This window comes from Lepidothrix coronata, unplaced genomic scaffold (genome assembly GCF_001604755.1).
Source record: "Lepidothrix coronata isolate B3197 unplaced genomic scaffold, Lepidothrix_coronata-1.0 Scaffold171, whole genome shotgun sequence".
Taxonomy (NCBI): domain Eukaryota; kingdom Metazoa; phylum Chordata; class Aves; order Passeriformes; family Pipridae; genus Lepidothrix; species Lepidothrix coronata.
Window position 1 is genome coordinate 2,034,220 of NW_016690351.1, and position 26,377 is coordinate 2,060,596.

The window sequence follows — 26,377 nt, forward strand, 5'->3', positions numbered from 1 at the left end:
TGGTTATTTAGATTACTTGGACAACATTCCAGCTATATAGAGAGAAGAATAAATAAGAAATCAAATAGAAACTCAAGTATCAGTTATTAAACTAATGAACATACAATAGTTAAATTATTCACCAAGACTTAAAAGCTCTTTTCGTGTTATGAATGAAATTACATTTTGAAATAAGTTTGATAGTTTTATAAAATTTCTTTACTTCTGTTTTCCATTTAAACCCCTATAAAGAATATGAAAGATTACCTTTTTTAAAACCTTTAACTGTAATCACTCTATTTTGCTGCTACTTTATAATTGTAAATATTTGCTGTCTATGTTCAGTACATGTAGTTAGAACTCGAAGTATCTACAATGGAACCGCGATCCATTTTGCAAGCAGCACTGACCTCATTTACCTTCAAGACTGACTTTGGCACAAGGATAGTGAAGCAAAACCGGTTCCTTGCCCTCCTGCAAGGTGAAGGTGAGGTCTATTACCAATAAATCCTCCTTAAGATGCATAAAGCATCTTAAAATGCTTAGAGGGAAGAAAACTTCTCATAAATTAAGACTATAATATATTTTTATGAAGAAAATGGTGCAATTTAGTCTACAAGTTCAACGCATTGCCTACTGTTTCAGCAGTGATTCTGAATTTCAAATTCAGTTTTATCAGCAACTTTATCATGTTTAACTTGAATGAGATCCAAACGTCCAGGGAAGCACAGACTAATTTTCAATGAAGCCTGGAACTATCAGTTAACTTAACAACATTTTTATCTACAGGTTTTTCATGGATCTATTAGATTCTCATTTAATTTACAAAATCATTACTCTGTTCTATTGTTACAGGTTGCAAAATTTACTTTTCCTTCTTAATTTTTTTAAAATCAAAAATCACCTAACATTCACTGATGTTTCTTCATTGCTTAGAACTATTTCTTTAATACCTCCTTCATACATATGGATTACACCTCACCAACAGAACACTTCCAGACTTAAAAGATGACAAATGAGGAGCACAATGTGGAAAAGTTAGTAGCAGCTGCTGGGAACTTAATAATGAAGCCACAATGTTTCCTTCACATGGAAAATGAAAACAAGGAGGACAGAAGTGGAGAAACACCAAGAGATCATGAATTTAAGGTAAAGGAACGGGAACTACCTACACTAACAAATGGGACACTGACTCAGTGCTTATGAGAGCTGCACCAACGGCAAACTCCTGGTGAAATGTAAACTACCTCCTTGGTATACAATGATAGGACTTTCTTAGGAAGTTTATAACTTCCTGAAAAACACTCAGTTATAAAACACATTAGTATGCTTTGAGAGTAATGATTTTTGTTAAAATTGTGTTTTTGTTAAAAACTGAAATTCTGCTATAAGCCACCAACACAACCTCTGCCTTTGCTCATATATTTACATGAATCCCCCGTTCTCTTGGACCCCACTGGGAGACTTGGTGAGACCATTTCCTTCATTAGCCTCAAGAGGACTTTCAAACAGAGCCTTTAAATAATAATAGATTAATTAATATATTACCAGTATCAGTCTGGTTTTAGTGTTCTGTATTTAGTGCTCTTACTGAAATTTCTCTGATAAGTGCATTTGCTGCAAAATCATTCTGCTTTTTAAAAAATCAGCAACTTGATTTTAGTTCACAACATAGTAAGAAGTGATTTGCTGTTCTGCACTTGCACTCAAAATACTCAAATTGTTATTGTGGTAAGATTAAAAAAAAATGATAAGTACTCATTTATATTACAAGCAAGGACTTTCGTGTTGAGCGTAAGTCAGGAGCTAATTTTCATACCAACTGCATTCCACACTATATAACTCAGTATCTGTTAATGTATATAATGTGAAAAGTAGGCTAATTTTAGTATTTCCAGATAATACATATAGGTTCTGTTATGGCCACTTCTCATAATAATATCAGTGCATCACTGCACAGATTTAATATGAAATTCCTCATGTCAGTCTAAATGACAACCTTTCTGTTCCTACTGCCAGCTTCCTTGCAAGGTAGAGCATATACCTGATAAAAACTTCTATTTCTAGCTTATACAGTATGAAAAAGCATAACATGCAAAATCATCTTAAAAAGTAATCAACTTGGCTTTTAGACTTGCACTAAAATATCTACTGAAGTCATATAAACAGGGACATTTTCAAAATTTACTACCTATTTTACATCCAAATTCACAAAGCAGACTTCCTGTCATGTCTGTTGTATTTTCTATGTCAGCATTTTGCTGCAGATAACTGAGGTCTAAATTTTTTGGTCTGCAGTAACAACATTTTAACACTTAACACTTAACATTAAAGGTTAGCTGTTTCACAGACAACTTTAATGGGTGAAAGTCTGCAATTTTTCCCTTTTAATTAGAACTTGCTGAACTACATTCAGGATCTAGTTATGAATCCAGATGGCTCAACTGTGAGTTTTTGTATTTTGATTACAGAAAATAAACTACAAGTTTAAGAGTTAAAATTCACCTTAGCATGAAACATTGCAAAATACTTTTCTTCTCCAGTTACTGCAGCATTTACAAAAGATGTTAAAAAACTATTAGTAAGAGCCAGCTAATTACATACAGTGAAGCTATTAAAACTGTCAGTGAATAGGCACAGCTCCCAGTGCCTTGCAGACATGCTCAACACTGATGCTGAGTCTCCTCTGAAAGAGACTTTTTCCTTTTTAAAGAATTGTTCTTTGATATTGGCAAAATGCAGTATATTTTAAGGGAAAATAAAGCCAGCCTATATCTGAATAGGTAAGGTAAAAAAACCCTGTAACAGTTTACTTTGGAGAGGTAAAGATGACCACATACTTCTCTACAAAGATGGAAAACCAGGTTGGAGTAATGGTAGGGTAGATTTTTTGTAGGCAACATCTTCAGGAATTTATTTTCCTTGCTCATGTTTAGAAAATTGGATTCTAATTCCACTCAAACCATTGGCATTCTGACAGCCAAGAAATGCCAAGCTACGCTTAAAAAACTGTGACTCCAAAAATTGCACGAGATACTGGAAATATTATGGTTTGAGCAGAGACTATGTAAAGCTTTATAATAATAATAAAACACAAAAATATCCCAAGATTACTCTAAAGGAAATGAAAGGTAGCATTCCAATTTTAATAGGGCAAAAGCTTTGCTTTCTTGTTAACATGATAGTAAGCAGCTTCTAAAATCAATCTGAGCCATGAACCATCCAAGACTGCATCCTGTGCTTTAAGTGATTAAAGGGTCGTTTCAAATTTATAAAGTTAACAGAGTGGCATATCCTTAATTTTTCTTCACAAAACCCTAAACGATAATGATATATGCAAAGTTATATTCTTCTCGAAACATTTTAAAGAAGTGAGACTTATGAAATCAAGCTTCCTGGTTTAGAAGTTACTGTGTACTGGTCTGTCAATCTCTTCCAACTTTCAACCAATTTTGAAGGGGAAGAGATCTTGAGGACATAAACTTCTATCCAGTTCTATAAAAATATCAGGCTCATCTCTAATTTATAGTCTACTTGAGCTGACAGAGTTTCCTGATCTTAAGAAGAAATAAAGCATAAGGCAAACTTGCAAAACTGAAAATATTCTTGTATTCTGTGCTGCAAATCCAAGTATCAGCCAGTTACTTGGCAACATAGATGAACTAGGATAAAGTAAAGTTTATATCGTATTTTTTCTTAGGACAATCACACAACCCATTTGTATCTTCAATTATGACAGCAACTGCTCAGAATAGAACATTAGATGTGTATGCCAATAGGTTTTTGTCCAGTTTATTCTAGAAGTCTGGAGACTAACTCCACAACTGATGTTATGGTGACTTTTCGAAATAAGTATAGAAGTTTACATAATCCAAGGCTAAAATTCTCTAAATTGAGTGTGCTGTATCTTGAAAGAGTAAATTAAAAGTAATACATTCCATTTATTTTGTCATTACAAAAACTCACACATTATCAGCAAGATGTGAAATTTTTACTTCAGTGCTAACTTCACAGAGAGCATCAAAAGTTCTGTTTAGATCATTCTTCCTTGTTTTGTTGGAAGCACATCATCTAGTCCAGTTGGTTTTTCACGGCAGGTCTACTGCCCTATACCACACAGTAGCTAAAACACTAACACTTTGCAGAAGAGGAACAAAACTGCACTTACTTCAGCTTTCTGATCCTGGCTTCTGCAGTTTCAGTAAGATTTTTTGTTTCTTCTTTCCACTGGTTGGTTGCTTTTTGCTGAGCTACTAACAGACATCGAAGCTCAGCAGTGGACTTGTGACTGGTGTCTTCCATTTCCTTGAGTCGAGCTTCATACCCATGTTCTTTCACAGCATGCTCATGCTCCATTGTGCTTATCTACAAAAAAGCACAAATTGGGTACAATCAAATCTCTCACTCTTTACTTTTTTTGTTTTGTTTTACAATGCTTGAGGTAAATTTATAAATATTTGTTGAAAGCATATAGCATACAATAATTACACTTGTAATTAGATGCTCAGAGATACATGTTCCCAAAGCTGATTTAAGCAAATAGTATAATTGACAATAAAGGATAATGAGTTGTGTATGCTTATTTTTTGTAAACAATCTTTATCCTTCTCCCTTGTGTTTTCTCCACAGAAACACATTCTTCCATTTTTATCTAGCTAAAATGTGTTAGGAGTTTCTTAACTGCATCTGAAATCCTTTGTACATCAGAGGGAAATAGAAGCAAGCAGTAAATGTTATTTGTGACTATAATGGAAGCCTGTCTGACTAAAATGAGACAAAGATTTGGTATATGCTTTATAACCACTGCCTATCTGTTACAAGACTCTAATCCTTTGGTTTTAAGCTATGTTTGAGCAAAGGGTTCTGGAGCTGGACAAGACTTCCTGTTAAATTTGACAGCTTCCTTTATATCTTGTGGTGCAAAGTGGAGACTAGATTTGAGATGGTCCCCATTCATAACTTGAAAACTGCTTACTGAGTTTGTCTTCACTGCTGCAGATTCTTAGATCCCTTTTCAGTATCTTTACATTGCAGAGAGGAAAGTACCAGCTATATATGTTCAGAAAGCACACCAAGGATCAAAGCTGTTCCCTCTCTCCAGAAGCCAAAGGTATCGTGAATTTGCTGATGTTACTACTGATTCATTATCCTACATGCAGTCTGTTCAGGTGCACCTAATGGAACATGTTCAAAAAGAACAACCATCTTTCAGCTAATTACCTTGTTTGCAACTACTCTTATAGAAGAATGTTCTCTGTCCAGAAAATACAGAACAAAAGTTTCACAACCACTCTATTAAATTATTTATTAGTTACACACTGCCCTGGCAACATGGTGGACACACAAGTAGAGGAACACTCTGAGCTCAAAGTCAGAGAGATATTTCTAACACATTAGAGACAATAAATAAATGAAGATCTGGAACTACAATATTATTTAATCTATTCATCTTATAAAAAACAAAGAATACTTGGGGTCTTCTTATGAAGGAGAATTTAATACACATTGAAATACAATTTAATTAGCAGAGACTGAGTTACCCAACAGATTCTGAGGACACAATCCTACAATAAAACTACTTTTAATCAGCAACCAGGAAGCACCATTGAAACTTCTAACCTTAATTTAAACACTTAATGATTTTCTCTTAGAACTGCTGCCTTGTTAAGCAAATATAAGTTTTACATTACAATTAAAATAACATATAAAGCATACCTTTATTTTAGCTTTTTGTTGAGCCTCTATTGCCAGTTTTCTCAAACCCTCTATTTCTTTTTGCAATTGTTCATTCTCTTGCTGAAGTTTTAGTCTTTGTTCACTGACAAAGGCACTCTTTTCTCGTTCTGAATCCAGAATGCTTTGCAATTTACAGATAGCTTCCTGGCAACGAGATTTCTCTTCCTCAGAGCTGAAAGAGAAGGAAAGTCCTGTTGTAACTCAAGAACTGAACAACTACTGAATTAGAGAACAAAATATATAGACCAGGGCAGGTCTTTGGTATGACCCAGTACAGCTGTTCCCCCATTTCCTTCTGAAAGTTTTTATTAGCTCAACATGTTTAATGGGCTTGACAGCTAGAACTATGCAAAAGTCAGCAAAGAATTTTATCAAGATGATGGAATTGATAAAATCAATCTAATACTAGATTTCAGAATTATGCTTCAGAATTATGGTATCTTGATACTATGTTTGCTACTGATTAAAAAGATGTGACAAAACCCTGTCACATATTCAATAATTTAAATTGTCAGAAATAATTTCTCTGGCTTTCTCTTGTATTTCTGTAACATCACTTACTTAATTTCCAGTTGTTTCAGTTTATTTTGTGTTGTCTGTAGACTTAGCTGAAGGTCATCTTTTGCAGCTTCTGCAAGTAAGTACTTCTGATACAGCTGCTCTAGTTTCCTACTGTTAGATTCATACCCTCTGTCTTCCCTCGAAATCTGAAGAAGAGTAAATGTACATGTAAGATCATCTTTACCTTGCCCTGGTGACTGGCAGTGTAGTACTGACAAGGAGGCTACTTACTCCTCATTGCATCCTATTTGCCAGTGATTTAAAACAAAACTGAATTTCTGTCATTGTATCTGTGCTGCTCCTGCTACTTGAAAAAAAAAGTTTTCAAAGATCTGACCTGACATTTATTTAGTTTTCTGTCTATTGAGTTTAACTGGACCAGTATTCTTTCAGATTATGCTAAATCTCTCTCTTTTACTTTTTTACACTTTTCAAAGAACATTCTTTTTCAGTTTAGTGTTGCAGCTTTAAAACACTTTCTGGATTAAAAAAAAAACAACCAACCAACCAACCTTAAAGTAATTACATGAAAATTTACAATTAAGAAAAGCTACTAAAAAAATAAAATAAGAAAATTAGGGGGAAAACACATGAAAATGGGAAAAATCAATATAACTTTTCCTTCTGAAAAGAGATATTAAATGTGATGTAAAAATACATACAATTGCCTTACCTTTTCAAGTTCTTCTTCCACTGCTCTCTTTTCTCTAATGGCTCGTTCAATTTCACTCTGTTTTTCTCCACATTCCTATTTTTAAAAGTAATTTTTAAATAGATCTAATAATTCAAAGTAAAAATTCAAGAAGTGCCAAAACCAAACCTGTAAATGCAGTTCTTGCTGCTATGTATGCATTTGACTGTATTTACCTGTTCGTTATTTTCTCTATAGGATCATTCAATGTACAAATTAAGAAACGTAAAATGAAACCTTTTAAAAATAAATTGAATGCATAAATAGGCGCATTAAGCACTGAGTTCTTTTGGTCACCTGCATAATTTATTATAAGTTCCTGGTTCATTCAAGAATACAATGATTGTGATGGACAGACTTTGTCTTAGGATACTTTATCAGCTTTCATATACTTAATTTCTACATACTCATCTATAGATATGCAAAACTCAGCTTTCTATGCTTATCCCTGAAAGAAACAGGGATACTTAAGAAATGCCATCACAGAGAAAATATTTTCTAGAGCACAGATCTCATTGACAAAATGTTTGTGAACTAATGTCTGGAAACATACAGGATGCATTGTGCTCTATAGTAATATCGTATTGTCCTACACAGTTACTCATTAATCATGTTAGTAGGCTTCCTTTTAATGGAATATAGTATTTTATTTGATTAGCAATAACTAGAAGTCTCAAATGTTTTGCTATCAAAAATGTTTTTATCAGTCAACTCCTTACCATCTGAAGAGCCAAAATTTCTTCTGTTAGCCGAGAAACCTGCATATTACATTGCTTCTTTGCAGTGTTTACCTGTGAGTAAAAACAAAGTAAAACTAAAAAATTAGTCCCACAAACTAGTTTTCCATCTTGCTTTTTGATATACACATATATAGCCTATATGTGGTGCATGCATGAAAATATCTGGGACTGCAGTAACTGACAAATCTTATGACGTAAATGTCAGAAGAATTATTATTATCAATACTACTTTAATTGAGGGTGTCGAGAAAAAAAAGCACACATGAAGACACCACGAGTATCATTCTTTACATCTTCACAGTGCAGCCTTGTCTACACCAGTGTCTGCACAGACATCAACAGTTTTGGTTCTTGAGAGATTTAAGAATACCACTTAGTTCAGAGGAATACATGTCTAGACAACAAAGCTGAAGAGTATGTACTATCAGCATGCTGCCTTGTCACTTATATTATCAAAACATTTTTAAGAAAACTGCTCATGATGACCATGCACCAGCAAGGGCTTTTCACCCTGAGGAAAACCAAAAAATCTTCCCATTCTAAACATCGTAACTTACTGCCTTTCTAATTCTTGCAGCAGTATCTTCTGCAAGTTGAGACATTTCATCTTTCATTTTTTTGATCTCCTCTTCCTTTTGTTTCTCCCCAAAGAGTGCCTAGAAAAAAAAATAACAAATATGACTGATATTTTAATGCGACACAGTACCTAGCATGGAGAGAAGAAACCACATATAGTCACTGATCAAAAGACACTTTTTCTCCTTTTTACTTTGGAGCAGTTGACACTGAGACTCAACAAGAAAACAAGAACAGTGAAAACATGTTGCACTAAATGCACATTCTTGTAAATCAGAATCACACAAAGAGTATCAGTAGGTGCCTTTTTTATTGGGACTTGCAGATTTTGGCTGAGCATGGAATTCACACAGAAGCAAGCACAGGAACTCAGAGCAAATGGCAAAGCTACTTTCCAGTGTTCTATCTCGTGCCAGTATCTGTAATAAAAACATGCTGACAATGATGCATGCAAAAGGTTTCTATTAGGAAACTGAATACCTGTATACACACATACACTCCTACATAAAGCTAAGCATTTTTTATGGTTCATATACTACTCATCTCCGAGAAAACTAAAAGTAAAGGAATAAAAATGTACAGGCAACTAAGGAACAGGTATGCAGACCCTTTCATGTTGGATGCAGTGAACGAAACAGCTCTTCAGCATAAAAAAAATTGGGAGAATTACAGAAGAAAGTGTAGCAAGGAACCCTTCCTCTGAGGGATGCAAGAAAGTTACTGATGTTACAGTATAACACAAGATACTGGTCTGAAAAGATTACAGAATATAGGATTTTTTATGTCACCTATCAAGAATCCTAGGTGACACATAGAGAATGTGTATATGCACAAAGGGAGAAAGACATAAAAAAGTCCCTAATGGATGAAATAAGCTAAGCCTGTAGAAGGTTACTCACTTCAGGCAATAACATGCCATTTCATTAGTCATAATCTCCTTTACTGATCCTATATAATTCAACTTTGCTCTTTATTGCTCAAACTACTCTTAAAATTCTTCTGATGTCCTTTTACAAGCTTAGCTTTTTGTGCTTTTTAATGTTAACAGAAGCAGCATTATTACAATTTCTACCTCAACCTCTGCTACGGTTTTAGATTCTCTTGTAATTTTCCCATACCACCATTAGGGGGCACCCGCTGATAACACCGCGGCCTGCCCACAGAGGCACGGCACACCGACTGAAGAGGGGGTTATCGCGTGAAGTGGCATGGGAGTTTGGGGGGGATAAAACCCACTCACTGCTGGCATGGGGACTACCTGTTTGTTTCCTGCTCAGTACTTGACAAGAAGCCGCTGCCTGCCCGACCCAGACCATCTCTCTCCCCCACGCCAGTATCCTGCTAGTCCACCGCTGTCCCGCTTGCTCCTGAGGGGCTGCCCCCACCAGACTCGCACCAGTTTTTGCCGCAGCCTCCAGCCGGCCTGTTGCAGCCCGCTTCTCCACGCCGGGACGGCAGCCGCTGCCGCCCCCCTCCTCCCCTCACCTGCTACAACTATAGGCGTCTGCTGGTTCACTGTGCCCACTGGGGTATGAGAATTAAAAATACGGGTTTTTTTTATAAATAGGCGTATCGTGAAGTTGTAAGATATCCAAGTTCCAAGACCTGAACTCGGGTATCAGGGTCTCTTTTGACGGGATAAGGGAAATGAGAAAATTCTTAAAAATTAAATCTTTTAGGGCCATTTTGTACACGGGGTTCTTCTCTTTGGGCTAAGAACAAAGAAATATCCATCACCTTTGACAGGGGATGGCTTGCAGCCAATTGGGATAAAGGGAAAGCCCCTTTTCAGAGAAAAGAAACCTTTTTAGGTAAAAAAAAAATACATTAAAACTTATCTGAAAAGGAGGGGATTTTGTGAAACTATAAAATGTATGGAATTTAAACCGAAGGTGTCTTTTCCCCCGAGAAAGACCCAACGCGTTGAATAAATTCTGCCTTGTTTTTGTTCCCTAAGTTTATTGCCGTCTTTCTAAGTTTAAAGAGAGGGATATTTCCCACAGGGGCTTCCCTGCCTCCTGTCGTTCTGGACTTCCCACTGGTCCCAGCCCTCTCTGTGCCCTCCGCTCCTGCCCGCTCCAGCACCAGCGCTGCATGTTGGAGCTCTCCCGGCCGCTGCTGCTGTTGCCACTGTTGTTGCTTTCTGTGTGACAGTGCCGCAGGGGCCACGTGGAACTGCTTTGCTGGCTCACGGAAGTGGACAGAGTGATTTTCTGGGTGATATTCTTTATAATTGTGTGTTTGTTGTTTTATTTTGGTTTTGCCCTTTTTCTTAGTAAAATTTGTTACTTTGTTTATACTCCTTCCTTTTAAGTCCCATTATTTTTAATGGATGGGATGTAGGACCTCCCATTGAAGGTCCCACCTCCTCAGTAACATTGTCTTTAACCCAAGACAACCCCTAACAGAGCAGGAAGAAAACAGTTTATAACACAAAGCGTTCACAGCTATGTGCATTTTTTGTATCTTGTTCATTAATAGACTTCCCAGTTTGAAAAATTCAGGACGTTTTAGCCAGAGCACTAAATTAAGAATTGTCTGCTTTGTTTTGTCTCTGAGTTTGAAGAGCAACTCCAGGCTAAAAGGAAGTGTTTATCTTTTTAACTGCTCAACAGTGTTGAACTGTTAAGCCGAAACAGAATCAGTTCTAAGATCCTCCGCTTATTCCCACAGACATTAACTAAACTGGGTTTCACCAACTGATGGCTACAACCTCTGGATGGGCATTAAAGTTCTGCCTTGGAACCAAACACAATTTTCCAAAAGTCTGACTGGAACTGAAGCTTAGCATTAAAATACAAAGAGGCCATATTAGACAAGAGTTTACCAAGCCCTATATCCTATTTTCTAAAGGGGCAAAGAGCAGATACTTTAAGAAAGTTAAGAACTGTGAAAATAGGGGGTCTAATTTTTTTTGATCAACAGGCTTATCAAGACTTGCTAGATTAGGTCCTGTACTTTAGGAAGTTTTGGTGGATCCCCCTGTTGTGCATGTTACTGTTTTCATATCTATACTTCTGGTATACACATCAACCTATGACAGTTTAATCACACATTGTATATAAAAATTTCTTTTAAGGCCTTTCCACATATCTAGATTTCTTTGTTGACTCCTCCTACACTTTCCTAGTTTTCCTATGTCTTGTCTGAAATGGGCTGATCTAAACTGCACATGAAGGGGCATTATGTTTAAAGGCTTTTTTTTTTTAAACTCCCATTATGAACATCCTATTAATTGTATCGAGCACCACTGAGGATTGTGTGAATGTGTTCTTAAGAGAGATCCACACTATCTCCTAAATTGTTTTTTGACTGATAAGACTAAACTCAGCAGCCAATATGGTATGTTTGAATTTTTTCTGCCATTTTATAATAGACTAATAAACATATTTTCAAATTTTTCCTGACTGCAGACTTTACCCACTCATTACTCAGTCACTTTTTCTGAACACAGATCTCTCTCTTGGTGCCTTATGTCCCTCATAGAACAAAAAAGTCCCTTTAGTTTAGCTGTTCTTTCCTAGCCATTTTTAAGTGATAAATTCATAACAGAACCTTCCTTTTCAGTCTGACAGCAGAATTTGTTAGTATGTATGTGATAAGAAACTGTCAAAAAAATTGGAAAATTCATGTTCAGGTACAGTATTATCACTTCGATCACATTTATCCAGGCACTCAACATATTGTTTGAAATTTATACTCTATGACAAGCCTAAGTAATGTCATATCCCAGTTTGCTATCTGTGCGTTACTAATTTTAGTACAACAGACATAAAAGAAGTCAGCTCGTGCATGTGTATATGCCTGTGAGAATATGCAATCAGGCTCTTCACAACTGTAAGTGATGAAAGTATTCTAATTTCTAAGAAATACCTTTATCCAATGACTTACCTGACTTTTTTCCAAGTTAGCTTCTTCCAAGAGCTGTATGCAGTCTTGGACTTTTACAACAGCATCATACTTCTCACTCTCTAGATTAGCAGCCTTGGCCTGAAGCTCTCTGATTTGTTCCTCCAGGACTGCTCTTTCTGTTCTCAGCTGTTCAGCATCTTGGACAGTAACAAGTAATCTACAAGACAGTACTAATTTTACTCATTTAACAATAACATGGCTAATTAAGACACTAATCCATTCAGACTGAACTAATAGGAAGCATCTATTCATGAGCTACCCAAAACTGCATTGTTTTTGAGTTTGATATTAATCAAGTCCTAGAAAGAAACAGAATTAAAGGAGTTAACTCAGATATCTAATCTCAGAAGAAAGTTGCTATCCTGGGATACATCTCTGAAAATATTCTATATTAAACCAGAATAGAAGAGCCCCAAAAGAAATAAAGTTTTCCCCTGTGGAGGAAACGGAATAATTTGATGTGGGCAACGAAGTTGCAGCTAGACTATTAGAAGAAAAAAACAACAGCTCAGAAATTCCTATGATTGCACCAGTAAGCATGAGAAAGGGCAAGAGAGCCTCAGAGCGATCCTCAAAAAAATCTCGAAGTTCACAAGTGCTGCTGGTTCAATGAAGAGCACAGCTCTAAATATCCTCAACGAGCACTTTAGCAACACTCAGGCTGCCTTCGCAAGCAGCAGTGCTTTGTTTCCTTCTAACGTGTTTGTCATAAAACAACCACTCTCTTTTTGCAGAATCAAAGCATAATTTTTGCAAGTATCCTGTTAGTAACACCCAATGAGTTATCTTTACCTGGTTTCTAATTGTTTTAAACTAGATTGCATTTGCTGCAAGCGTTTGTCAGATGCTGTTTCTCTTTCTCGAGCAGATATCATGTCTTCTTCCTAGAAAGAATAAATGTATTCTCCATGACAGGATCTGAGCTTCCCTAAACAAAATAAAGATATACTCACATAAAACAAACTAAATAACAACTTGCAAATAATTTAACATCGGCATTCAGAAACTGACTGGCCATTCAGTTGCAACAGAAATTATTCCTTTCTCTAGAATACCTTTCTCTCCAATTGGCTCTGAAGCTTCTCTCTCAATTTGGTCATTTCCTCAAGCTTAGCATTTGTTGCCTGCCCATCTATTTTGGCTTGCCTGTATATAAAGAAAACAATTATTATAGAGGAAAAAAATGGCTCCATTACAACTTTGTTGAAATAGCTGTGAAGGGCAGTCAGATTTCATAATACTGTTCTTACAGGGCAGAAGAGGTTTCCCCCTTTACCTTCTTACTATGTGGTACAGTAAGAGAGGAATACTAAATTCCAGAGTCCTGTGGAAATGAATTCTCAAAGTCAGCTTAAAAGGAAGGTGTATGCATTGATTAAATATTTGGAAGGACTAGGCAATCAAAAACTTTAGGTGATTCAAAAGCTTAAGTATAATTAATCACAGATACCTAACAGAGAACTCTTTTACAGAATTAGATTTGACTTTTTAAAGTAATAGGACTAGGAATTAAAAAAAAAATCATTAAACACTTCTAAAGAATTTAAATTATGTGCTAGAAAACTACTTAATACTTTTAACAATCAACTTCAAGCAAGAATTTCTTATAGAAATAAAATTTTTGAATTAACAGCATAAAAGACAAGCATATTATACCTACATGAAAACCTTAAGCAAAGTATACATAATCCAAGCAATTTTAGAGTGAATGCTTTATTTCAGCCTAATTAATTGGGAAAGTTAAATTGAGTACAATTTTTTTAAAGAGAAAAAACTACAATAAAAACGTTATTCCCAAACACAGGTCTTCACTGCAGGTTCAAAACTTTGATCTTACTCCATCTGAATCATGCATCTTTCTCCTACAAAAAGTACTGTTAAATTCAGGTCATTAAATTGCTTCCCCAAAATATTTAAAAGGTGTTGTAAAACAAAATAAAAACTCAAAAGGCAGCATAAGAAGGGAAAAATAAGAAAAACATAAAAAGGCCATAAAAATGAGAACTGCTTAAGTAGTAAAAATGCATTTTAATGACCAAATTCAGATTCAGATCAAATGCAGAGGTGTAAATTTTACAGGCAACAAATTGATTTCAAAGATGCAGCTTTTATTCTTTACTGTACAATGCATATTTAACATAATCTTGGCAAGTTATCTCTGTTTACAAGCTTTAAGATTCTGAAATGCGGATATATGCCCTAGTAATGCCAAGTTTCTTAGTTTGTGTGTTTTGTCTAGTCCACACAAACCTAAGTCAAACCTTAATTCTCTAATACACAAGTTGTTTTTTTTTAAATCTCTTTTTCCATTCCAGACTTACTACTCAATCACCATAAATCATGTAAATCTATTAAAAACATCCCAAAGGATTAGAATTGTCTGTGCTAGATGCTACATAATCCATGTGACCTATGTCTATGTAACTTCATCTTAGAGAAGCAACCAGTGAAAATATTCCAGACTTCTTGGAGAACCACTGCAGCACTTACTTTAGGGGTAGGTAGAGCTGCTGTCATTAACTCTGGGAGTCTGGTGGTCTAGTGGTTAGGGTGCAGGACTCTCACCGCTGCGACCTGGGTTCGATTCCCAGCCCCCCGGGCAGATGGAGCTCGTTAGCCCTGTGAGGCAATCCATCTAAGAGAAGGTCACTCTAAACAAACCTACGTTCTGAGGACCTCACTGCCACTGTCCAAGCTTGCTCAGCCCCGGCAGATGAACCTCAGGATTAAAGGGTGGGCTCAGTTCAGCGCACGCTGTGTCTCACCTAAAAAAAATCCACTGCGCAGGCTCGAAGGGTTAATGACCTTTCCCAAATCTTCGCTCGCGAAGACTGGCCATTATTATAAGACATAGTACTGTTTTTAGGGTTGCAAGGACTTTTAGCTGATCTGAGAGGAATATAGCGTAATCAGCACCTGTAATTAGAGACGCGAAGTTCATCTGGGAGCCTCTTTACCCAAACCGAAAATACTACTGGGAAGTAACAATTTCAAAGGTTGCTCATGATCATCGCCAGACAAACTAAACAGTTACAAAAACACTCAAGACAAATGTGTTGAGCAGTCTTGCCCACCTGGAACATACTAAATCAGAAACCTAACATTCTGAAGTGAGGACAATGACTAATCCAGCCCTGTGGATGTTTAAATGAAAGGCTAAATTAACTCACAATTTCACTAGTTATAAAACAGCAACTAATCAAAAATACACATACATATTTGGGCATGTGGGAATAGAAGTTCAGAGCAAGATAATCCACCAGCTTTCAGTAAGTCACCTTATAATATACCTTCTTCCCGAAGCTGTAGTATAAGCAAAAAACATACACTTCTCCCTTCTACTTTCTGCTAGAGAGTAGAATAGACAGTCTTACAAATCCTTGTGTGTTTTCATAACTGTGAAAAAAAGAGTTTGGCCATTTTGGTTGTCATGCCCTATTCTAAATTATTTGATCAAAGTGGTATCATTAAAGAATTTCAGGTAAGTCCAAGGATCAAACTTAAAAAGGGTCTCTCTTTAAAAAATGAAACAGAGATGAGACCAAAGGAAATCATGATTATCAGTAATTCTGACAAAAACACTCAACTGCTCAACCATAACCTGAATGATTTTAAAGTTTTTGTTGGTTTGGTTTTGGTTGTTGGTTTTTTGCTGTTTTGTTTTTGATCAAAACCATTGAGTGGTAGAAATGCATAAATAAACTAAATCTTGATAGAATTTACTAGATGTCTAAAATGGGTTCAACGAATGGTAATTGCTTTTGTCCTCACTAACTACATGAGTCAATTTAAGCATATCAATGCAAGACAAAGATTTATAGATTAATGAGATACCAAAACAGCATTTGTATGTTCTGCAAGGAAAGAAATTTAAAAAAATATCATTCGTTCCCTTGAAGAATTAAACAGTGACACACACAAACAAATTGCAAGTGATGATTGAGTTTGAAAACATATTATTTTACTAGATACACTGTATACCCCATTAATCTTGGATTGCTTATCACAACATTTTCCTTCTTCAAAACATACTACTCTGGAAAATAGTTTTTCCATGGAAAAATCCTGGATAATAAAAATGAGAGGTGCTAAGAAGTAAATCCCGCATAAAAACTCATCTTCAGTGACTGAAGTAAATCAGCATTTGTAACTAGATTCTAGTCCTAAAGGTATTGTACAAAGAAAACATAAAAATAAACAATGTTTAAAACAAAGTTTAAGTACATTATACATTTTAAGTTTATAAATTGAAAATTTCATTTTAAAAAGCTTATTTAACGCTTTAGGTACTGCTATAAAAGAAAATAAATCATTGGATAATGACTCCATTTCTTTTTCTATTCTCAGTCCACAAATCGACTGTACTGAAATTAAATTTGGATGTTGACCTCAAACATCACTAATTTAAAGAGAGAACAGACATAGTAAACTAGCATTGAATAGATTTTGGCTGTAAACACAAATAATCATGAAACTGTGTCACAGATATTGTTCCACAGTTTCCTTGATATACTCCAGGAATGTAATTAACAGTATTCTTACCTCTAACTTCCATAGAATGTATGGTTTAGAGCTCTTTACTGAAAAATTAATGTAAATTTTACTAAAAGCATTAAAACTTGAAGCTTGTTTGAACGTTCAGATTTCAGAACAGTAATGAGCAACCATGTAATTGGATTTTGAGCAAACTGTATTGTAATGAAAACCTCTCTTCAGAGTCAACTGTGCTATGATACTGACACTTTGTTCCTTTTAAATCAAAGGTCAAATCTTGAACATTTCAGGGAAAAGCTGAACCAAACAACACTAACTGGAAATGCATTACCCTAACACTAATGATGCACACATGTCTAACAAGCTCCAGAGGCATTAACTGGAACCATTGTAACTATTAGAATGAAATTAGCACTACAAACAAGGCCCATGATAGAGTAGCAGGCTAGGAAAAGCGATACAAAAAGATATTTAATATGTTTTTAATTGCCTGGTTTATACCTCAGTTTTTGTCGTAGCTGCTCTAGTTCCACATTCTGTTCTATCACAGTTCTCAGAAACTGTTGATTGGTCTGCAAAATAAGGAAATATTTGTAACATGTTCCTTATAGTATTGAAAATGTTATGTATTCAGAATTTTTATAGGACATTTCTACAGAATATTATATAATAAAAATAGCCAACAAGGTCTATTTAACACTATGGCTGGTCTTCAAGTACCAAGATTTATGTAGAGTATTTTAGAAAGGCAAAAGCAGAGTGATGTTCCTTCCCTTCTTTGTCCATATTTTAGTAATAGAACAACTTCATGAGACAAAAACTGTAGTAGCTCAGACCTGTCATCTGCACTTCCATGTAGTTTAGGTGCCTAGAATCCCTTGTGACACTTAGTACCACAGCAGACCACAAATGCTGCAAAAAATTCCTGTGTTTTAGGGACAAGGAACAATGAGCAATTGCTCCTCCTTCATTCTTTTGTATGCAAGCCAGAGTGCTGGAGGTGTCATTCTCCTTCAACTGTCTTCCCATTTGAGAATAATTTCATATTTTTGTTACCCTACTAGCCTTTTCTAGAGCTTACATATATCTTACATTGAGATATTAAAGATGACCGTAACAGCAGACAGCATTCAAAACGCACAATATTCTCCTTTTCCTCCCCTCCCCTATTAATTGCTAATATTCTTCTTGCTTTTTTGACTGTTCCTAAGAATTGTTTTCAAACACTTCCTACTTCTAAAATACCTTTTCTGAATGGTAAGTTAATTTCAAGACCATCATGGAATACCCAAAGTGAAAGCCCCTCTTGCCCACATGTATTACTTTGGTTTTATGATACCGATAAAATGTCTGATAAAATTACATCAGATAATCAACATCACGAGATCTTTCTACAAATTTCTGCAGTTTACTTCAGTTTTCACTACTCTAAATATTTTAACATCAGCAGTGAACGCTGTTGCCTTAATACTGAATCTCATTTCTAGAACACACATAAATATACTAAACAGCTCCAACCTGAGCACATCTAGGAAACACAGCTGGTTTATCACAATAAAAAACCTGATTAATTACTCTGTCTCTTCACTTTCTATTTTTCAGTTTGTTAGCTGAAAAAAAGGGCATGCTGCTTTATCCCATGACATGCCTTTGGTAACCTCTCAACTACATTGACGTGGTGTTTGGAGTTTAGGAATAAAGCCATCACTAATTGATTTTTGTCTAGTCCCTGGAGAAGTTTGCAAATTTCAGTGGCACAATTTCTTTTTCAACCAGATATTTATGAAGGCCTTTTTGCTTTTGTTTTATACTCTGAGGAAAAAAAAATTACTAGCTCACTGTTCAGAAGGTTTTACTTACCAACTCTATTTTCTCATTGGCTTTGTGTAGTTGCTGAGTCAACTGCTGAAAGCTAGTCAGTTGATCCTAAAACAAGAATTCAAAGCTTCTTATAATCATCATAATAATAAAAAGTAAATAATTAGAAAATTTCATAGTCAACTGAAAATATTTTCAAAAAAACTCTACATGTAGCAGGAAACTCAGTATGCCTTTGTAGATTTTAATTAGGTTGCTTTTAGCTGTTGACCTCATAATTCAGAAAATTAGATATACTACTGAACAATGTATCTAATTGTCACTCAGTTACAAACTGTCTCCTTCCAATACTCATAACGCACTTACTCTCAAAATATGAAAGCACACATGAGCAGTGCCTATAAAGAGCCACACAAACTATGATGCTACTACAAGCATTTTTTCTAAGTACGGTAACAGACATGTACCCATTAATTAAAAAAATGCTTGTACAGACGTGTTTAATTTGCTCTTTGCCATATAGGATGTCTTGAGTCCATAGAAAAAATGGCTCAATTAAGCCTGAGTCCCTGGATGTGAAATCTGTCATCCTAGGAAAACTAGCGTAACACAGAAAAATCATCTGCAACATGCGAAGTGCCTTCAGAGCATAGAAAGAACTGAAGTCCCTGAGCTGAAATATCTAACTATTTCCATTTACTTCTGACAGCTATTTTATAAAAGCAACCCTAAAATAAAAGTTTATTTAACTAAAAAGTGTTTTTGCTGGGTGACCAATAGCATTTAAGAATAAAAGGCTGATTAACCTCACTCTTGTTCCAACGGCATTAAAATCCACCAAAAATTTAGTTACTAAGGAAAAGTGGAACTTGACAGCCGTAAACCCTTCAACAGCTACCAATGGATCTCTATAATCTACTATGTGGGTTAGCAGTAACTAACAATACAACACAAGAAATAACTTAATAGAAGAAATAAGAGTAGAAAGCTGGAACTACACAAAGATAAGAGTCCTCATTCCTTGAAATAATTATGAAACTTGACAGAGCTCAGTAGCTATACAGATATTTATCCTGTTTCTCAGAAAAGATCACATTGCTAAGGTGAACTTAATATGAAAAAAACCCCCAAAATCTGTAAAAAAATATTTCTGAGGTAACTGTGCCCTTAAATCAAGTGCACTTGAAAATAGAAAGGAAATACTAAAAATTTGTAGCTTCTCTTTACAGACATAGAAATACATGTAGCAAGGTACATATAGGCATAAAGTTTCTATTAGTTCTTCACACACTGAGCATCTTTATATAGCTCATCAGAGCAGAAGAGTTTTTCTAAGATTTCCTGAAAGGTCTTCCCCAGACACAGCAGAAGAGAAACAAGCTAACATTGGACAAATACTGGTCAACTTCATTTTTCATCTGTTTACAAATGCTTCCTTACTGAATAGCAATAGGGAATGGAAACTACTTTTCCCACTATTCAAACACAGGAGAACAGATGAAAGACTTTCACTTGAGACTTCAGAAATCTCTGGAAACTTTTTCAGATGTTTTACTCTACTAAAGATTTCCAACCATGCAGTTCAAATACATAATTATTTATATGCACATGCATATCTTGTGTATGTATACATATACATACATATGTACTCAGACTCAGGGCATTCCCCAATGTTTCTGCCCATGTTTTTGGAATAAAGAACTTTTCCAATCGTAATAGTGCATTTAGTTGATGAATCAGTGACCACATCTGACCACTCAACTTTAGATGACTATTATAGAGAATAGTTAACAGTACTCATGATGGACTGAAATGTCAGTAATGTCTTAAGCATTGTCAAAATCATAGAAAGACTTTTTGTTAAACAAAGAAGCAACTGCCTGTTTGAGACCACTAAAACCTGACTGGACTTTGGACTGTGACTGGGGATTTGAGGTAAGACTACTGTCTAATCATCTCAGGTCTGAGGAGAAATAAACAAGGCCCAGGAGCTGGTGGAGGAGAAGAGTTTTGGGTGTGTGATGGTGCTTTCTTAAATCTCTCCACATCAAACCAAAGGAGTAACTCCCACCCTCTGCCCCGGGAAAATCACGTACACATGGGACATTCATGTGAGAGGCAGCTGAGAAGAGGTCATAAACTATCAGATCCCCAAAGCGCCCCCACAACTCATTCCTGAGGCCTTCCACCACTAAAGGACTGCATGTGATCCAAGTGAGACAACAAACTCAGAGCCTGTCGCAAGAGATTGCAAAGCTTCCCCCCCACCCCCAGGGGAGGTGCCTAGCATCTCCTGAACATATCTTAATCCACTGGACTCTATGTTTTGTGGGACCCTCACCACCAAGAAGACCAGAAGAACTGGACTGATAAGACACCAACAGTTTACATGGAGCAGTGATACATTTTCTATTTTAATCTCTGTCATTTTCTTTCTTCCCCCAACTGCTTTTCCTATTTCTTTCTATCTCTGTGTCTCACATTTACCATTAAATAAAACCCATACTACTGCCTTGGGCATCTGGTCTCATTTGTACCTTAATTCAGGCAGACGCATCTCTAATAATTTTAATAACCAAATCATAAAAGTACTGTCAGAACCTACTCACTTCAGTTTGACTACACATAGATCCAGAATCTCTACAGTATAGGAAGACACACCAAAATTAACAAAAATATAAATGAAAATTACATTCTGCCTTTTCCTTTCAGTTACGTGAATCTGCGTTTCAGTCAGGCGTTCCTGGTACTGCTGCTGAAGTCGATCATGTTCCTGTAACAACGTCTGCCAGAGCTCAACTGCTTGTTCTTTTTCCTAAGTTACAGAACAATACCTTGTAAAAATATTCTATTATAGCATATTTATGTTCATCTATCATTCTCTAAAAAGAGAGAACTCCTATTTTGAAGAAATGCCACTACCTATACTTTTTTCTGCTCACATTTTAAATACACAGAGCAAATTCAGATGAAGGAAAACATGCTTAGAATTTCAAATTCCACTTACAAGTGAATCACAAGTTCTCTGCTTTTTTTTTTGAAGAACTCAAACTTTCACAGGTTTTAAGGTAGGCCTACAGTATAGATAATATTCAAATACCAAATTCAGCAATCAAATTAACTTCAATTTAATCATACACAACTGGATTGATAGATCATTGTAATAAGCTGAACAAAATTTGATTGTATTTTCAGATTTAAATATTATTTTCTATATCTCACATATACTTGGCCTCCTCATAGGACATTATAGTGGTTTTGATTAAACTGATAAACTACTAAAAAAACGTGAATTGAACAAAATATATCATTAAGTTGTTCGTCATGAATTCAACATACAGATCAAGTCAACTAGATAAAATTACTGGCACAAATTAACATTAAAAAATTCTTCTGTGAATCTAGGAAAGAAGTTCCTTCAGGTCTTCAAATTCCATGTCAAGAGGGCCTTGAAACAGTTTCCAAGAACTCTGAAAAAATGAATAAAACAGTTTTCCCTAATCTGTGAAGGCACAACAAGAGAAATAAAACAGTATAAATCTTTCATCTCACACACTTGCTTTGCCAGTCGTAGTTGTTCTTGAAGGTTTCTCACTATGCCCTTATCTGAAGGAATATCAGTTTCCAGATGCATGAAAGGAAAAGCCTCCAGTTGCTTCTCAAGAACCTCTTTCAACTCTGCATGCAGCCTGAAATTCAAAGAACTAAGTTCAGGAAAGTATTTCTTTAACAGGTATTTTTTTAACAACTGAAATATACCGTGCCTTCCATCTGTACATATTACTTCTTAGTCAAATTTAAATCTATTAAGTTACATTCTATAAACACAAAAGACAGTTTGAAATAGTGTCATATCTAGTTCTTCTAGTGCTATGGTTAAATCTCCTATACCTGGTGCTGTAATCTGTATTAAGCATTTTAAGACTCTAACATTAAAGATCCTGAATCTACTTAGTAGTTGAAGATTTCAAAGATTTCAAGGTTCTAGAAAAAAGGCTTTTAAATGTTCAAAAATCAAGAGAAAGAGCAGTAGTAACACGCCAGTGCAATTATTTACCTTTCATTTTCCTTGGTGACTTCTTCCAATTTTAGCCTCATCTCGCTCATTTGTACCTGACACCAACACATACAAGAGTAAGCATTCATTTAAGTTACACAAACTCTGGTAATTCTTTCATCTTTTATTTCTGAGTGATACTGTAAAGGATAGACAACTTAATTCAGCATAATACAGTAAATTAAAGTCAATTTCTTTTTTAAGGGATGCCACTTAAATTTAACAGCTGCAAAGTCCTGTTATACCTCAGCATTCAGATGTTATTTCAGGAATTAAACTTAACCTTCTGAAATTCTTATCAGTCTTACAGTTTGATTTTTAATTAACTCAAGTTCTTTTAGGGGCACAGTGGATACCTCTCATCTTTCATGCCATAAGCATTTGAGAAAAGTTTAGGAAACTGAGGAGAAACTTCAGTTAACGTTAATCAAACTGGCTGTTCCGTTAACTAGTGCAACAAAACCTTATTGCTTCTGCTGCCTTCTGAAATCAGCCAAGCTTGAAGACTTTATTTGCAAAATCTTTATGATGGACAGATCAAACAAATTCAGTGTGTTAAACCAAAACCACTGTATAATTTCTGCGTGTAGATCACAAGTAAAAAATTGCTTTCTGTATGCCACAGGTTTTAAACATATCACTTCATTTTTCAGTCATGTTACAAAGCATTAAAAAGTTTCATTTTCTGTGACAGAATGGAGGACAGTTCCCTTCCACTTCAGTCTCCATGATAATACACATTTAAAGAAATATTTGAATCTGAAGAATTAACAAGAATGAAGAAGGCTGGGTGTATTCCATACTTGCAAGACTGAGTTGGACTGCATCAGATCAGACCTGGAAGGAAAGAGGGAAACAGCTACCTTGTCTCAATGTTACCTAGAAATATGCCTGCAACCATATCAGAGCATCTAGAGAAATAAAGTGTGCACGTTTCATTTCACCACATTGCTTCTCCAAACAGTAAACTGTTGCAATTTGGACAATGTCCCAATCTTTTCACAGAAAGCTCTCCATTCATCTGCTTGAGGCAGACTGCAGTCCAGCAGGTTTGTGGAGCATGACAAAAACTAGTGGCCTAGATATTAAGACCACTAACAATACACAGTCTGAAATGTTAGGAATGTCCATACCTGATAAAGCTGCAGCTGTTCTTTCATTTCCTCCAAGTGTTTATCATACTCAGTGACTAGAGTTGACACGCTATAAAGTTGAAAAACATGCTTAGGATAAGTTTTGTAAATGTTGAAACATTCTGATAATTGACTATTTTTAAAGAATTCTTAATCTAGAGACCAGAACGGAACAGTCACTTTTCTTGAGTTCCAAGCTTGACATTCCCCAGAATCTAATGAACAAATTTAATTACTACTTTTAAACTATGATCATTAACAGCATGAGTTCTGTATAACAGAACTAGAACATGGGACACTATAAATGACCATTAATACAACAGTAACATTTCATACATAGAATTCCAAATGTTAAAAGACTAGACTTTATTGCTGTTTTCACATACAACAGTAAGGTAGCCTATAAGACAATGTAAAATACTGTAATTCTACTTCTATACTTTTTCCTTCCTAATATTTTCATAATTGAAAGTAATTCTCTGAAAATTCTATATTTGTCTAGAGTAATAATGCCTTAAAAGCTAACAAGAAAGGCTAGGTTATTTTTGTAACATGAAATTACAGTGATTATGAAACCATTTCCTGATGGGCAACTGTTAGTGTAAGACTGTCAAATAAACATTTTTAAAAACATCCACCTGACCTCAACAGACAGCAGTTACCTGGGTTACCTGGATCAGTGCAATCCTACCAGAACTTTTGTTTATTATCTTTAGATTCAGAGTAGAGAATTCCTTCATTCATCTCTCATCCTTTATGTTCAAGATTGTGGAAGCAAAGTCAGTAATTTAATTTCCTGAATAAATACACTACTATCTAAACACAACTGCTACAGTAACACCTCTACAGACTCCATTCATAAGTTCTCAGACCTTTGAACACTTGTACATAAGACTCAGTTTACCTGGATATTTACACTTCTATGAGCATTCAAATCCATTGTAGCACTCCAACTTATCACTTGAAATCAGTTACCTTTGGTTCCTTTGGTCCATCACCCTGGATTCTAATAGGTCATCACCACCAAGGGCATTTTTCTGTAATGGAATTATTCGCATATTAGTACTTGCACATAACTGTATGTAGTTTTAAACTTTTATATGTAACCCAAAACTGTCTGTACTGTAATTGTACACAATATCTTACAGAATCACTTTCAGGTTTACGTTTAAAACCCCTAGTGTTCTGGCCCAATATGTAAAAATACTATTTTTTTTTTCCTGGAGTTATCTGATATAAAGCATAATTGCATCTGAAGGGGAACCACCTCAATCTTAAAAGAACAATCATAAGTTTGTCTAAGTGCTAAGTCCATTTCCATGCACCTTAGCACCAGGAATGTGCTGATGCCCTAAATTCTGAACAGACTTTCAGACAGGCTTATGGTACCCAGCACAAAAAGTTACCTCAGCATGAGACCAATCTATTAGAAAAGAGAAGTCTATAAAAATAAAAAAGTTACAAATCAAATGTCCTTTCAGGGATAAAACTTTTGAAAATGCACCAAAAATACCATAATTCACTGTTAGGACAGTTTTGTTCTGCTGTTTCTCCTTGGAAAAACAATAAGCAACTTGAGTTGTGTGACAGACCCAAAGCAGGGCCAGGGCATGTTGAAGTGAGCTGTGCTCTATGTTGTTTGTTGCAAAACCTCATTGCAAAAATTCTTACTACTTCCATTCCTGAGTTCATATACCTGCTCAGCAATAACTCTTAAAATAAATCTCATCTGCTTCATAGTGTCTACGTGCCATATTTGGCCTCAGATTTAAAAAATACCAAGTTTGAGAATCATGGTTACAACATCACACATTATTACATAAATGTGACTGCCAGTCAGAAATATGTTTAACAGTACAGTGCTTTGAGAGCAAAAAAAATGTTTCTAAAATTCTTCTATTTAGCACAATTGTTTAAAAGAAAATAGGATTTGAAAAAGCCTACAGAGACTGTAATAATAATGAATTCCATTCCTTTCATATTCCTTCTGTTTTAAGAAATTCTAAAAAATGAAGTTTCTGCCTAGAAAACACACAAACACATACATATCTTCATGATTTGCAAGGTCTAAGGGCAACAAATCGCATTGTGTATCAGATTCAATTAGCTGGATTCTGGGTTTGTCTAGTTTGAAGGAAAGGAGGCTGAAGAGCAACCTCACTGCTTTCCACTGCTTCCTGAGGAGAGGAAATGCAGAGGGAGGTGCTGAGCTCTTCTCCCTGGTATCCAGTGATACGGTGCCTGGGAGCAGTTCAAAGCTGTGCCAGGGAAGGTTTAGACTGGACATTAGGAAGCATTTCTTTCCTGAGACGGTGGCCAAACACGGGAACAAACTCTCTAGAGAGGAGGTTGAGACCCTAAAACTCTCAATGTTTAAGAGGCATTTGGACACTACACTAAAGAACATGCTTTAACTTTTGGCCAGACCTGAACTGGTCAGGCAGTTCAACTAGGTGATAGTTGTAGGTTTCTTCCAAATGAAATATTTTATTCTATTTTGTAAGAATCTGAGTAACACCTTTGTAACTGGAATGGGGAATGAAGAATGATTTACACAACTTCTTGACTATTTCTCTTGATATATATCCCACGGTTCTTTTTCTAGTTCTAATCTTCTAAAGGGGGGTATAGGAAAAAGATAGAGGCAATAGAAAGGAGGTAACAGTAAAAGAATGTAAGG

The 26,377-nt window shown here is 35.6% G+C and overlaps 1 protein-coding gene and 1 long non-coding RNA gene across 6 annotated transcripts in view; one reads left to right on the top strand and one right to left on the bottom strand.

The window, feature by feature from the left end:
• SCLT1 (sodium channel and clathrin linker 1) overlaps window positions 1–26,377 on the bottom strand; it is a 35,264-nt gene that overhangs the window by 7,212 nt on the left and 1,675 nt on the right. For 2 of the 5 annotated variants that reach the window (XM_017829924.1, XM_017829923.1), the window contains exons 2-17: window positions 24,673–24,734; window positions 23,698–23,767; window positions 22,565–22,620; window positions 22,064–22,196; window positions 21,200–21,322; window positions 18,550–18,615; window positions 17,191–17,261; window positions 13,251–13,341; window positions 12,988–13,079; window positions 12,175–12,352; window positions 8,265–8,363; window positions 7,687–7,758; window positions 6,950–7,024; window positions 6,277–6,422; window positions 5,695–5,887; window positions 4,148–4,344 (exon numbers count right to left, since the gene is read on the bottom strand). In XM_017829924.1, coding sequence (XP_017685413.1) covers window positions 4,148–4,344; window positions 5,695–5,887; window positions 6,277–6,422; window positions 6,950–7,024; window positions 7,687–7,758; window positions 8,265–8,363; window positions 12,175–12,352; window positions 12,988–13,079; window positions 13,251–13,341; window positions 17,191–17,261; window positions 18,550–18,615; window positions 21,200–21,322; window positions 22,064–22,196; window positions 22,565–22,620; window positions 23,698–23,767; window positions 24,673–24,692 — 1,682 coding nt within the window. In that variant the 5' untranslated portion in view covers window positions 24,693–24,734. Of the gene's footprint in view, window positions 1–389; window positions 454–4,147; window positions 4,345–5,694; window positions 5,888–6,276; window positions 6,423–6,949; window positions 7,025–7,686; window positions 7,759–8,264; window positions 8,364–12,174; window positions 12,353–12,987; window positions 13,080–13,250; window positions 13,342–17,190; window positions 17,262–18,549; window positions 18,616–21,199; window positions 21,323–22,063; window positions 22,197–22,564; window positions 22,621–23,697; window positions 23,768–24,672; window positions 24,735–26,377 lie in introns of all 5 variants that reach the window. The other 3 variants (XR_001877194.1, XM_017829927.1, XM_017829925.1) reach the window with 3 other exon arrangements.
• On the top strand, window positions 120–10,641 carry LOC108504645. The gene is made up of 3 exons (XR_001877195.1): window positions 120–466; window positions 968–1,128; window positions 10,287–10,641. It is a non-coding gene; the product is annotated as an uncharacterized LOC108504645 (long non-coding RNA).